This window comes from Thermobia domestica, chromosome 13, assembly GCF_964235325.1.
Source record: "Thermobia domestica chromosome 13, izTheDome1.hap1.1, whole genome shotgun sequence".
Taxonomy (NCBI): Eukaryota; Metazoa; Arthropoda; class Insecta; order Zygentoma; family Lepismatidae; genus Thermobia; species Thermobia domestica.
The window spans coordinates 192,964,813-192,980,695 of record NC_137466.1 but is presented as its reverse complement, the minus strand read 5'-3'; the positions used below and the strand labels follow the sequence as shown (position 1 = coordinate 192,980,695).

General features: G+C 33.8%; 1 protein-coding gene across 2 annotated transcripts in view; it reads left to right on the top strand.

The window, feature by feature from the left end:
• PIG-A (phosphatidylinositol glycan anchor biosynthesis class A) overlaps nt 1–15,883 on the top strand; it is a 37,121-nt gene that overhangs the window by 10,332 nt on the left and 10,906 nt on the right. For both annotated transcript variants that reach the window (XM_081737173.1, XM_081737174.1), the window contains exons 4-6: nt 7,594–7,712; nt 9,763–9,878; nt 14,102–14,193. In XM_081737173.1, the coding sequence (XP_081593299.1) occupies nt 7,594–7,712; nt 9,763–9,878; nt 14,102–14,193 (327 nt within the window). The remainder of the gene's footprint in view (nt 1–7,593; nt 7,713–9,762; nt 9,879–14,101; nt 14,194–15,883) is intronic.

Here is a 15,883-nt window from a genome sequence, read left to right as displayed (position 1 = left end):
AGTATTAAAAGTACCCTGCAAAATCATTATCAAATTATATTCTTACAAGAAGACAGTTATAGATATCCGACAATCATTTTGGACATGAGTGTACATACAGGACAATATTCCAGTATAAACTACATAAAAAAAAATTGATTATGATAAAACTTAATGTATATTTTCTTTATGGCATTACAAGTATCATCAGACTTTAGGATTAAAATCTGCCAAGAATTAAACTGCGAAATCAAATATATATTCCACGATAATTTTCATTACAGTTGTTCTATTTTGGTGTAGTATGTCGTACATTTTCTTTAAGGTTCGACAATCATTCATTCAGTCTGTATTTAGCTAAAATCAGTAAAAAATAAAATAGTGGTATTACCCCATTTCCCCGATATTTTTAGTTTCCATGATAACATATAAAACTCATTTTCTGTTTTGATAACAATATTTTGTATACTTTCTTGGACTTTTCCATAACCCCTAGTGCTTAGGATCAAAATCAGTCAAGCGGTGAATTTAGCCCCCTAGAGTGATATTGATTATCTATCCCCCCTTCTCTCTCCTCAGATTAAAAAAGCATGATCCAAGATATCTTCCGTAAAAATGTTAGATTTTCACGGAGTATGGAGTATACTTTTTGAGACTTAACAATCATGTCCACTACTTGCATTTAAAATCAATTGAGAACGAAAAGCTAAATCTTCCCTTCCCCCAGGTGTATATATATATATATATATATATATATATATATATATTCTGTGATAACTTTGGTAAATTCTATATTAACATAATATGATGTATGTGTTTATTGTGCTGACAATATCAAGAAAGCCTTAGTGGGTGGTAATCGGAAGTGTCCTAACAGTCGTACCTCTTACTAGTGACATTGTAACTTAGCGTGTGTCCAACGACGTTGCCATAGTTTTGGTTCCCGTACACCGTTATTAACGACTTACACATGTGGCTTTAAGAGGCCACTTTCCTTTTTCCTCTTTTTCCCCCTTGCTAATTTCGATTGATGCTTCGTTTGGTGTTACTTCAAGTAAATGAATAGAAATAAGAGATTTTAACGTATACTACCACACCAATATTTTAATATTTCAGAGAACACTGTATTTTTATTGTTTATTCTATCCACAGCAAGAGATTATGATAATATTCACTTAATGCGAAGGTAATAAATTATAATTTATTCTTAAATTTGTCTTAAAATATTAAATATACATCACTTTAAACTATTAAGAAGAATGAATTGTTTATTTATTTATTTTGCTTATTTCAACTTTGTTTCAATAATTTATAAAATTAAGAATATTTTTTAAATAAACTGCACTACCGTTCCGTTTAACCAAATTTCCGGATTAACAGAATCGCTAAAATAAATAAGCATTTACTTGTGCACGACTTTTATATTAAAGCACCAACAATGAGTACAATATTTGTTTTTAAATGAGTAAAACAAGAAACGTTTTTTCTCAATCGGTTTAGTGTCCCAAGAGTACGTTTTAATCTCCTCCTCGAATTCGCATAGTTTAGAAGTCTTAGTTATAGTGAAACAATACTCACTTGTTATGTCATCAAAATGCATATCATGTTCAGAGATCAACACCGCGTATCTCCAGTTTTGGCGAATTTGAGTTTTTGATACCATTAGAATCAGTATAGGATGGAACACAATCTGTTTAAGTAGTACACGTATATCACGACAAATGGCTCTGTTATTCCCTCAAAGTAATACCGCGTATAATGAGGTTGAAGCTAGGAACAGTTTTTGTCTCTCTTGTAAAATTGGTGAAATGTTACTTACACAGTATTGAATCTCAGACGACGAATGTTAAAGTAGAGGAATAGGGTTTAAAATGTATGCCAAAAATAGAGTATTTCACATGTTAGGGAGATGAAACTTAGTATATAAACTCATTATTAAAAGCAAGTGAACACTTGCTCCAGCATTTGTGAAATTCCACTTTTAAGAGGAAAAATTCTGTAATTATATTCTCAATATGTAATAAAAGATACAGGCCACTCTACTAAATTTTCTCGCTCCAATTTCCTAAACTATGTCCTATTATGCTGCAGTTATTGCTTAAACATGGAATGTGAACAACATCATGTTTTGGGAAAATTTCGTTTGAAGAAAATCACCTACATGAATGTTTTCATAAGAAGTGACTAATGGCGCCCTCGTACATCAGGGTTATTAATTAAATATTTGTTTATGAGGTATCAACAAACCACACTAGTTGTATTTAAGGAAGTTGTAAAAAGAAAGAAAAATACTACCTGTTGCAGATATTTTCTTGTGAAATAATTTGCGCAACATTACAGAATTATTAATGATATATAAACAAAATCGCTTGAGTTGCTTTTAACAATATCATCCAACTAGCAGCGTTCACCCCGCTTCGCTGCGGTCACCCCGGAACGCAATAAACTTTGTTACTTAGATAATTTTTACTTTTTCGCTTTCAAGTGATATGATAAAAACCATAGAAGATTGCATTAAATGTTAACATTATATCGCCTGTCATTTATGTTAACCCGCCCCGCTTCGCTGCGGTCACCCCGGAAGTTTTCGCTTTCAAGTGATATGATAAAAACCATAGTAGATTGCATTAATTTTAACATTATATCGCCTGTCATTTATGTTAACCCGCCGAGTTACACGGTCATGCGGGTTGCATATAAATACGTTTATTTTTACCTATGATGAACTAACAAAGGATTTGTACGTTATGGACACTTGAATGGTCAATTATCTCAAGACACTGGTAATTAAAAATTAAAGTGATATGATAAAAACCATCTAGGGTCCAAATCCTAATAACCCCCCAAAAATAAAAGAAATTGGTTCAGCCGTATTAGCGTGATGAGGTAACAAAGGATTTGTGCGTTCTCTTTTATATATATAGATAATAAACTCACTACTATTAGGAAATTACTCCATCCGGGTTTATTCGCGGGAAATTATTTAACTGGCATTATAGGAATATTATATAATCAAATTGTTACGTATCGCCTGTTTTGTTTTTGAAAAAAATCATCCGGGAAAAACTCGCTCCAAAACTAAACTACCTCTTGTGGATTTTTCAGGATAAATAAGTTATGCTGTTTTGTTAAGTCAGTAATCAAACATTTATTTACGAAATATGAAAAAATGAACCGTCTGAAACACTCACCCCCGCGAGTAAACTTCTCCTTGTGGATATTTTCAGGACAAATGAGTTATTCCATAATATCAGATTGTTATGAATCATGTATTTATAAAACAATGATTGATGAAACACGAAAAAAATATTTAGAAGCGTTTTCAAGAAAATCACAAATTTTGATTTTCATCTTCCAGCAAAACTCGTAATTTTGGCAGTAGTAAGAAAATTCGAAAAGAGCCGCTAGAGAATCTTATAGAAACCTTAAGTTTAAAATTACATCTCGATACGTTGAACCGTAGATATGCCCTCTAGGCGACCGAACATATTTTCATTGGGACGAACAGACGTCCAGAACTCCGTTTTGAGGTATGCAGAGGCCATCCAACGTACAAATTCGTTTAAATCTCGATTTTTTCATAATTGCTGTACTTTGTTCTCTCCTATCGTCGCCCGAAAGTAAAAAAGAAAATTTTGGAAAGAAGGCAATCGAGACTGTCTTGTCTCATCATCACGAAATAGACTGCTGAACCATTTGAAAAGAATTTTGGAACATTAGCAATTGGCTTGAGCTGGATTTTCATGTCTCTTTCATCATAATGACTATCCTAAGAGGTGTATTTCCTCCACACTCAAACTGATGTTATTTATCTCATCATCATAAGAAAAACGGATAGACTGTTTCAAATGGAGTTTGCAATGTAGATACGTTGACTCGAGTCGGGTTTAGGGGGCCGCGGTGGCTCAGTGGTAGAGCGTTCACCTCTGGTGCTTGGGGTCCCGGGTTCGATCCCAGACCCCGCCAAGTGAACTTTGTGGTGGACAAACACCGTGTGCGTGGGTTTTCTCGGGGTTCCCCCGTTTCCTCCCACTTTCTTCATTCCATCATTTCATTCATTACTCATCATCACCGTCTCCTTTAGCCTAACCGGCATAACCGTGGGACGTAAAACTCAAAGATTTCATTTCATTTCTTTTCATTTCGAGTCGGGTTTCTTTCATGCCACTTTCATTAAAGGCGTATCCTAGGGGGAAAGGGTTAAAAATTAGAACATTTCAAAAGCTGCTGAACAGTTTAAAATCAATTTTTGAAAATATCATTTGGGTCGCCTAGGCTTTTATCATTTAATTTCAATTCAAATACCTATTCAAAATGCAAAGAGGGTTCAAATATGATACATATTTCAAATATTCTCCAGAAATCTACTCTTCCCGTGAACGCTGGTTCTTCAGCCAGGTAATAAATAATTTTATGATTAGCGATAATAAAACTAATAATTTACTAATGTTACCAAGAGCTAACGAAGGCAAGTTGTGTCACGTGTGGTCATAACATTGCTTTCTTTGTTGTTGTTCTAGGCCAAGGTTCCCTGTTTTTTAATTCAGTTGTCTAAAGATGTAGGTTAAAAACTGTGAAAATTCCGTGTGCTTGATCGGGAATCAATCCGAAACAAAGCATATTAAAACTCACTATTTTGTAAAACTACATTTCCTGGTGCTAAATTTCACATTACAATTGGGAAGTTTTCAGAATTATGCAGCGGGAAATCTTGGCAGAATTCTCCACGATTTTCATTTTCCCATCAAACGAATAGTGAGATACTATGTTTTACTTATTATTTGTCAGAATCCTTTTCAAATTTTCCCCATATCTCATTGTAATGTTAAAATGCATTCAAAGTGTACCTAGATCCCTAGTAAATAAAATAGCTCTGCGCAATAATAATAATAATAATAATAATAATAATAATAATAATAACAACAACAACAACAACAACAACAATAATAATAATAATAATAATAATAATAATAATAATAATAATAATAATAATAATAATAATATAGAAGAGAACAGTGTTTCGTTTCGCTGATAACTAGCGATGTTCTATCCTGGGTACACTTGATCTATATCCCGTGGTCTATATATAACACTAAGCATCTTTCCTATCTTTATCGAATAACGAAGAGAAAGAAGAAAATTTAATATTATACCAATGTTCCTCCGGTGTCATGAGGAAAAATCAGTGAAAGAAAATTAAGACGGACTATGCTTATAAAAATAATCGATGTAAAATATAGTGAGATTATGTAATAAAATAATTAAGAATAATGTAATAATTTAATAAAATGTAAAATATAACTAAAATACACTATTCATAATTTTTGATCTCTTTTTGCCTTATCTGTTATTAAATGAGAAAGTTAGTTACTTCTTCATCATGCATTTCAGATATTATCATTCGACCAGAATTGAAGATACTTTATATAGATTAAAATCTCTGTCGTGTTTTTTTTTTTTTTTTTTTTTCAATAGATGCATTCATATTTATCTTTTAAAAAATGCACAGTCCAAAATGTATATCTTGCCTTCTTTGTTTATTTCATTCTTTCTATATAGAGAACAGGGAAATGAAGAAACATTGACCAACTTGCCTGCACATATGATTCGCCCCTTCTTAACGGAAGAAGAAATATATTCTGTTGAAAGTGTCAAATAACAAAGCAACACGAAGCACTCCCAGCTTCCAGGCTACTTTTTTCTTCGCCAAAACATTTAAGACATTCCATTCCTTACTCAAGTAACGGAGATTAGCTTTTACTCACCACCCCCCCCCCCTCTTATTCTGGCTGAGAGCTGTCATGGAGTTCGGATTTATTGGCAACATCGAATTTCGGAAAAAATACGTGTTTCACTACCATGTAATGTGCGGAGAAGGCTAATAGGTCAATTTTCTGGACCCCACCCTAAAGCCCGTTACACAGTCAAGCGGAGCTCCGCGCTCCGTCTTCCTCCGTCCGCACTACGCGTGTGTGCTTACACAGTCATCCGTAGCTACGCGCTACGTGTCACGTGATTATATACATGATTCTTCTCAGTCAGTGTTGCGAGTCAACATAAAAAGTTCGAAACGACAATAGTGGCATCTTAATATTTCTGTAAGAAGAGAAAACGAAGAACACAGAAAAATAAATGTCTCAATATTCATCCCTTAGTTTCTCAAAGAAGTCTGAAGGGAGCTTTACGTCTGTGTATATAGATTTGCGAGAAGACGAGAAGTACTTCAATAATTTCCGTACGTCAATTCAGTCGTTCGATACCTAATTGAAAAAAAATCCATCGAAATTATAAAAATTCAGTTTAAATAAAATTCATATGCACACTCTTAAAATACAGCACTTAACAGATACTGTTTTTTAACAAATGAAAACAACCAATGTTTGTACATTTGGTTAGAACTTCACATCCAATCAACTATTTCATAGTAGATTGCCTCAATTTATCTTTTTTCATTGTCCATACCTTCATTTTTACAACAACAACAACAACAACAACAACAACAAAAACTTTTACATATCTCGTTCCATGCCTGTTCACGAATGTCACGCTTTTTGTGTTCCTCACAAGAGGGATCCCATTAACATGGTGTTAATTTAACCTCCGTGATAATTGAAACTGAAACTGAAATTTGTTGAAAGAAAGTCCAAAAATTACAATAGTCACATACTGTTACCAGTGGTATATTAGAGGCACCACATGTACAATTCCAATTAAGCAAAGACATTAATTGAAAGTTCCAATTAAACGAAGACAATATAGCTAAATTAAAAATAACACTAAAAAATATGAAAATAGTATTATAGAACAGTATAAAATATTATTTAGCAACTCACTATCAAAAGAAATCTGGATCAATTTGCATTTTGCTTTTGCTACCATGCACGTTTCTTTTTAAATTTTAAAGAGAAGTGGCTGCTCCGCGCGCGGAGTTCCGCTTGACTATGTAAGCACCCATTTGTTCAATGGCCTTATCTGCCTCGCGGAGCGCGGATAGGGCCACGCGGAGGCCTCCGCGTGACTATGTATGCGCCCATAAGAATCAATAGAACAATCTTGCCACGCGGGACTCCGCGTGACTGTGTAACGGGCCTAAGGCCATCATGTTATTGCGAACAGTTTATTGAGTTTTCACATAATCCCTACTTTTGCAGTTAAGTCAGTCAAATATGAGGACTCACTTAACCCCTTTCCTCCACGATTTAAATAAAAATTCTATTGTAACTTTCGTAAACAGTACAGTTTCATTGAGTATGGCCCATTTTTTCTGAAGATTTCGAATCGTTTGAATTGCTCGCAGTTAAAATAGGCCAATAATGGACCAATAATGCAGTTGAAATGGAGATTGTTTTTCCCAACTTTTTATAACATATTTCCTAGATATTTATTGAAAACATTCAGATTTTTATAAAACATTGTATTTCTTCGGACATTAGAGACTTCCTCCTACAGTTTGGGTTTGAAATTAGCGAGAGGGAGGATCACTCACTTCAGCAATATCTCTTGTAAGTTATTGACAATTTTCGTCATTCTTACTCTGTTAATAACTAAAATGTTGCTCAAAATAATGTTTCCTCTTTTTTAATTGATTGAATGTCTGATCTTCTGATTTTGCAGACTGTATTTACTGATCATTCCTTGTTTGGTTTTGCCGATACATCTGCTGTGATAACCAATAAATTCTTGGAGATGTCCCTCGTAGGATGTAACCATTGTATTTGTGTGTCTCATACAGGGTGAGTTACTTGCGAATTGAGAGTTCGTTTCTTGTAATATATTAAAATTCTAATTTCAGCTAACTCACGCGTACAGATTTTTTTTTTTTTAAATGGTCTTACAAATACTTCGCCTCAATTCAAGGGTCATATTCGAAAAGTGATGGACAACGTAAAATTTCGGATGAATGTTTATTATTATTTTTAATTAATATTTTTATGTTCTGTGGCATTTTTTTTAAAAAAAAGATATTCCACAAATCAGGGTGAAATTTCAGTAAGATTTTGTATTTAACTGTTGTAGTGGATCGTACTTTTTGTTCTTGCAAGATGTAAAGGTGAATGTTATATGGTTTGTTTACTCCTTAATGCTACTATGCACCAGTGTATTTTTTTTTTTAACACTGTATTGTTCACGATAAGAGTCTCGAGAAACACCAAGGACTGAAAATATAATTTTATTAATAAAACTAGACATCACTTCCATCGTGATGTGATTTTGTGACCATAGTGAGGACTTGAAAGATAAAATGGAAACTGTACATGAATTCATTTTTAAAATTAAAATTTCTCTAATGAGTTATGTTCCTTTAACCTCCCACTTTATTTCCTATTACTGAATAAATTGAATTGTACCCGTAATAATTTGAGATTTATAGTTGAGAAAGAAAAGCAGAGTAGACTTATTTATATCTCAATACAAGAAGGTATAACAATAAGTTCATTACTAGTGTCGTCCACAAACCTACAGCCGGTACACAGTACTAACATTCTACATCTACTCATTCCGCAAATATCATAGTAAATATTTGGAAGAATTTCATTTTACGTGTCGTTTGACTACCTGTCTGAAAACAGACAAAGATTGACCATTTATTGAAGCTAGGTAGTATGAATGGGTATCCAGTCCCATTATTAATTAATTGGGATAACCAGGTTAAAAGGGATTTACATTCCGATAGACCTGAAACCGACATGAAACACACAAAATCTGTGGGATTACCTTTTTTTTTTTTTTCTTTCTTTTCTTCAGATTGACAACTGTATTAGATAAGATCTATAGGCAATACGATTTCGGTACAGCTTTGAAAACCCCCAAAACTGTAGAAAAGCACAATATCGAATTTAAGTTCCTATATGGATCCCAATGAAAAATCTGGTATTTATGAAATAAAATGCAGTTGTCATGAGAGTTACATAGGCAAAACCAAAGAAACCTAAAGGTCCGTAAAGCTCCTTCGTGGCTAAGCGGTTAACGTACGTGCCTTTGGCGTGGGAGACCCGGGTTCGATACTTGGCGGGAGCTCATGTAGTTCGGATTCCACGGTAATCAGTAGGTCCACGTCTTATATAGCATCGCTGCTAAACGGGACGTTAAACTCAAAATATACTCTATTTTAAAGGTCCGTGTCAAAGAACATTACGGATTCAAAAGCGGAAAGTCCGGTGTTGGGTCTGTCGAAATATCTAAAAGAAACACAACACAAAGTAGAAAACTCAAATATTTTATTAGAGTCCAGAAAGGAAGTAAAGAAACTTACATTTTAAAATTTATTTATTCATTAAAAAAAAAAAAAAAAAAATTACAAAGGATGGTTAAGCGCTGAATGACATGCAGTAGTTACAAAATGTGCACAGTATTGACATAAGAACTAACATAGCAGCACAAGCTGGCAACCTTTCCCTAAAGTACGAAAGAGCACATAAATCAACTCTGCCATATTGCAGCTTACATCACCACCATTTGATGTGTGATCGTTGAGCTTGACAAAGTGAGTTCCAGCACCGTTCTTCGTTTGGTAACTCCGTTCCATTTTATTCCCTGATGTTTTTATATTTGTTCTTTCTGTTTTTATCCTCCGTGACCAAGACTCGAGGGGAGTGTCGAAAGCTCGAAAGTACTAACAATATTCAGGAATTTCAGAAATCTGTAAGTAAGTAAATAAATAAATAAATAAATAAAACGGTTGGATTTAGATTTTATTTATTCAGCTCTGAAACATATAGTCTTGCTTAAATATAAATCGTCTGAGAATTTTAAAATAATGTTATCTTTTCTTTGTACTTTTAGGAAAGAGAATACAGTTCTTCGAGCTAGAGTGTATCATAACAAAGTCTCTGTAATTCCCAACGCCGTTGACACAGCTGTATTTACTCCAGATCCTACTCAAAGATCTCCAAATAAAAGTAAGAAAATCTGTCTTATGGATGTATGAGTTGTATATTCAATGAGAAAAAGCGGAAAGGCTATTACTCACCGCAAAAAATATGTAGCAGAATTTTCATCTACATGCAACAGGTAGCGCTTTCGGAAGATACAACTTCCTTCTTCAGCCTGTGGTAGACTTCAAAAAGGATACAAAACATGACGGAAGGTTAAAAAATGGTTAAAAGGTTAGAATAAGTTTAAAAAAAATCTGTCAAACCTTAAAACACACGGGAATAGAAACTCACTGACATTGTACACTACTGTTCAGTGTTTTCTGTTCTTGCTTTCCAAATGGTGAAAGTATGTAGTAAAAAGATTACTCCAAATAATATTTATTTCTCCTCTATTCAGATTAAGTGAGGGCATTTCTTTGTGAATATAATATGATTCTTTAATTTTTCGTTCCGTTGCTGTTTTTGCTTTTTCAGTTAAACATGATTCCACGATATGATGGTTATAATCTCTAAGATGCGTTGCTAGACCGGATACCTGTTGCGGATTCCGAGATTTTGAGGTTTCTATTCCCGTGTGTTTTAATGTTTGACAGAAGATTTGTTTTTTACATATCCTAACCTTTTAACCATTTTTTAACCTTCCTTCATGTTTTTTTTATCCTTTCTGAAGTCCAGCATAGGCTGAAGAAGGAAGTTGCATCTTCCGAAAGCGCTACCTGTTGCATGTAGAAGAAAATTCTGCTTCATATTTTTTGCGGTGAGTAATATCCGTTCCGCTTTTTCTCATTGAATATAATCACCGCTCGCAATATTGTGAGAATTGTATATTGTTCAGTATACGGTAGCTTTGGGTATATTCCACATAAATTAATAAAACACACACACTGACCAAAGAACTAAGTATATTAAAAAAAACACTTGTATAACAGCTACGGCAATGTATCTACACCTTCATGAGACACCTTATCTGATATCAATACGTATTAGTACAGGAGGTATAGCATAAGAATAATATTTATCATAGAATGTAGAATCTATCCATATTTTTTGAAAAGGCTTTAGTTTTCTCAAGCAAAAACGAAGCTTATTTCGTTTAAACTTTACCAAGGAGCTCCGTTGTGGCTATTGGTTTGCAGTATCACATCTGATACATGAAATTCGAGTTAAATTCCCGATCGGGCTTCATGTTTGAATTTAACTTTTTAGGCCCTAAATCCACATAAGATAGTCTCCGAAATGAAAAGGGACATTACATTCGAATAAATCAACCTTTATTAAATGTTAAATACTAGAGCTACATAATGAATGGTTTCCGTTTATATAGAAATTCATTTTGTAAAGTAGAATAGTAAAGCTAGGAAGAAAGAAAGAAAAGAACTGAGAGAAGAAATGTGTTATTTTGTTCACTTGGACTAATTAGGTATGTATACAGCTGTCATGTAATGTTTGCCGAAATTTTCAGTGACAAACTCAGTGGCTCTTTCTTAAAATAAATAAGAAATTTAACAAATAACAAATTTATCACATCACATCATATAGTATTCATCGTTGAGGTAGGTAGATGCTGCGGTGGCTCAGTGGTAGAGCGTTCATCTCTGGTGCATGAAGTCCTTGGTTTGATCCCAGCTCGCGCCAAGTGAACTTTCTGGTGGGCAAACACCGCGTGCATGAGTTTTTCTCAGGGTTCTCCCGTTTTCCCTACTTTCTTCATTCCAGCATTTTCACTCATTTCTCATCACCATCCTTTTCTTTAGCCTAGCTGGCATAACCGTGGGACGTAAAACTTAAAGATTCATTTCATCTTTGAGGTACAGAATCATCAAAACAAAAAAGTTTCTTCTATTGATAAAACTTGTACAAATAACTCAGGAATTACTGTATGACAGACGTATACTAAGAATAGTCCAAGTGAATATTTGTAATCATGCAACCCGCCAAGTGAACTTTGTAGTGGACAAACACCGTGTGCGTGGGTTTCCTCGGGGTTCTCCCGTTTCCTCCTAATTTCTTCATTCCACCATTCCATTCATTTCTCGTCATCACCGTTTCCTTTAGCCTTGCTGGCATAATCGTGGGACGTAAAACTCAAAAATTTCATTTCATTTTGTATTCATGCAACACTTTAGTCCTTAAGTAATTAAGTGTTATTTTGTTGTTGTGGAATGAAGATGGTTATACACTAGATTGTTGCATAGAATGGTTAGTATAACATGATTATAAATTAACTTGCAGAGCATGAAAGCTGTTGATATTGTACTAGTAGTAAACAAGTATTAATATAGAAATAATAAACACTTCTGACCAGAGTATATAAACTTGTGTATTAAAAACTAAATTACAGTGTAACGGTTTCGACAACTTAATGTTGTCTTCATCAGACACTAACTGAAAGAGATATCTTGGAGCATAGATACTTATAGTAAAAGTGAAGGTACTCAAATTCCTTGTGTGCATGGAAAGCCACCTGAGTCGTACTGTAATTTAGTTTTTAATAAACAAGTGTATATACTCGGTCAGAAGTGTTTATTATTTCTTTAGTGAGTTCCAGAGTCGTGATGGATAGAGAAGTATTAATATATAGTAAGTTAAAGACTTTCAAAGTATTGTTTTTTTGCAGTTCAGTAAAATTACGATATTATGGAGAATAGCTAAAACTTTAAGTTATTTGATTAGGATTCGTAAATATAGGGTGATTCAAGAAACGGGAAATTTTGAAAATTAAATAATTTCATGAAAACGTTAAAATATATATATATATATATATATATATATATATATATATATATATATATATATATATATATCGCATTTAATAGAAAAATTAAGCCATTTTAGAATACATACAGTACAATTTATTTTTTGAAGATTAAGATAATCTTTTGAAGCATTAATTCACACAAAATTGTCATCGCGTAATATGATCGTTTGGTTTCCGTTTGTGGACGATCTGCAGCTTGTATGGGTGGCATTGCAAGTCCTGTACTAATATTCTTCGAACACTTGAACTATGCAACTGTAACGATGCTGAGTGACGACGAATTGACCGACATGACCTTCTTATGACAGCATCTCGAACAGCTTGGATACTGTTTAGTGTACAAAATGTTCGCACACGGCCTGGAGATTTCTTTTTCATTGCCGAACCAGTTTGCTCAAAATTACCTATCCATGTTTTAATTGCATGTCCTGATGAAACACGATCATGGCGTCCTAAATTAAAATGACGGCGGAATTCTCTACACTGTCATTGTTCTTGTAAAACGCTTTGATTGCGAAAGCACGTTGTGCACCACTCCAAGCATTCATGATAACTAATTGGCAGCATTCATGATAACTAATTGGCAGGGTGTCGTTGACAGGCTGGCGTACGTTATTCAATGTTGCCAACACTATTTTCAAAACTTCCCGTTTCTTTGAATCACCCTGTACAATCTATTGATTGCGAGACATTGTCAAAACAGGCAACTATCATTATCAGACCTAAAATAAACTAAAAAAATCTAGACACTAGTTATTCCACTTCTTTTTACACATGAAAATCTCAAACAAACAGCGAAAATGTTCCTTTTGAGTGGCATCTTGAAGCAAATTTAATTGCTTTCGTGGAAGTATTAATATGTGATATATTGAAAAAGTATCCGGTCTGTTTTTCTACTTTGGTAATGAAAGAAGCACGGAATATGTAGGCCACCATCATGTGCATGAGTATATTTTATTTTCCTTAGCTCTCACAGAGCATGGAGTGAGTAAGTATAATGAACTCATTTGATGGAAAATGATGGAACTGTTTGAGTAACCTTTTACATTATGTTTTACCAAAACTTTTGTAATATTCAAATGGAAACTATTCGCAAGATTCAGATATTTAGCTGCAGAACAAAGCATGTTTCCGTATACCTTTGCCAAGCCGAAGTGATAAAATAATTGTCTAAATGGGTACTTTGATCAAGCAGATTTGTTTGATATTGCCAGACAGAAAAACACTATGTGCTACCAGATTTTAGACTGCGGATTTTTATACTTTCCTTGCAAGGTAGCATTTGCATATGGGACAATATAAATGTAATATCTACTTCATTTTGTGTTGTCACATTGCAAAATGACTGCTTATTTGAATAGTAATGTAGCACACTTTATGATAATGGAGCTGGGAAAACATTCAGTCAAGGCTTTATGATGTTTTTATTAATGTCTTCAGTCTAAATACTTCCGATATTAACATTGGTGTTTTTTTCTTTCCTTTTCAGTTACAATTGTTATTGTGAGTCGTTTAGTGTATAGGAAAGGTGTAGATCTTATGGCGAAGATAATACCTGCAATTTGCTCAAAGTACTCAGAGGTAAAATTATTATTATTATTATTTTTTTTTTTTTTTTCGTCATCATGTAAAAAGAATTAAGTAGAAACTAAGCTTTAATTTTAGTTGTAACCTTTGACATTGTCCTTAATGTACTAGCAAACCTACGAAGAAGGGATTAAAAGTGTTTGACGGTATATCACAACATATTTTTTTATATGTGTAAGTAAAATAGATACCAGCAAAATTGAATCAGTTCATCATCTGTGGATTATTAGCCAGTATCTCAGTATGTGACATACTTTTGAAATAATGGAACATAGAGAAGAGGAGTTGCGTTTCAATCTTTGTATTGTTGTTTTGAGGCGAACTTTTGACATTTATTCTAATATTTGGTCCGTCTCTACGTTCCTCGATAACTTTTATAAAAGTTTTAGTGCACTTTTCTTAAGCCCTCCAAATAAATCTGTAAGTTAAGGAATAAGAGAGTAAATTCAAGTTTGTAATGTAGTAAACAAAACATATTTTCGCAATACCTTAATACCTTTCTTGCTAGTGTAGTGATTAGCATAGGTGAATTTAGTACACGAAATCCTGAGTCCGATCCTCGGTGGGAGAGCATTATCTCACTTTAAACAGTACGCTTCCTTTTATGTAGCCTCGGTGCTAACTTTTACTAAATCTGCCGAATATATATATATATATACAGAATGTCTCAGAAGTCCCCTGACATAGGATAACTCTGTTATTATGAGTTTCAACAAAATGTGAGAGGGGAAACGAAATATGATGTTTTCAGTCTAAAATGAAGGATTTTTTATTTTAAATCGGACGAACTGTTTGGGCTGTACACTCTTTATGCTCCCAATATTAAATGAAAATGAAACGTTGCCATTTACCTGACCCACAACATAAGTGAATGAAGTTACCTGTTTGAAACGGGGGTGGCCATCGAGACGGTGGTCCAGGTAAATGACAACGTTGCATTTTCATTTAACGTTGGGCGCATAAAGAGTGTACAGCCCAAACAGCTCGTCCGATTAAAAAAAAAAAAAAAATCCTTTACTTTAGATTGAACACATCATATTTGGAGGCGGTTTACCTTACCCTCTTACATTTTGTTGTAACTCTGATAATAACAGAGATACCCTATGTCAGAGGACTTTCGAGACACCCTGTATATATATATATATATATATATATATATATATATATATATATATATATATATATGCCCTCCATTACTTCGCCTTGAAATCGATAATAATAATAATAATAATAATAACTACTTCTTCCAACATAAATCACACAAAAACGAGAAAACGAGGCATGCAACGGCAGTCTAAGAACAGCACAGGCAGAGGACTTCACACGGAAACAGTCAAATAACGAGAAAAACAGAGTGACAGCAATCAGAGGGGAAGAAGCTACAGAAGAGGATAATTCAAGATTGGATGCACAAAGGAAAAAAGGTTTTTAGCAAGTTTCACAATTACACCTAAATTGAAGTGCGTATTCTATGGGATGAAATGAGGGAAAGGATTAAATTATTCCTAAAGAATAACATCTGCACCATTTCAAATGAAGTTTTAAACTAATGAAGTTCCATTTCAATTGAATACATCCTAAGGAGAGGGAGAGGGCAGGTTCATATTCACCTTTCAAATATTTTCCTTAAACTTATTTTGTAAAATTATTTATTCGTACGGAACAGATAAGATATCATTGTCAC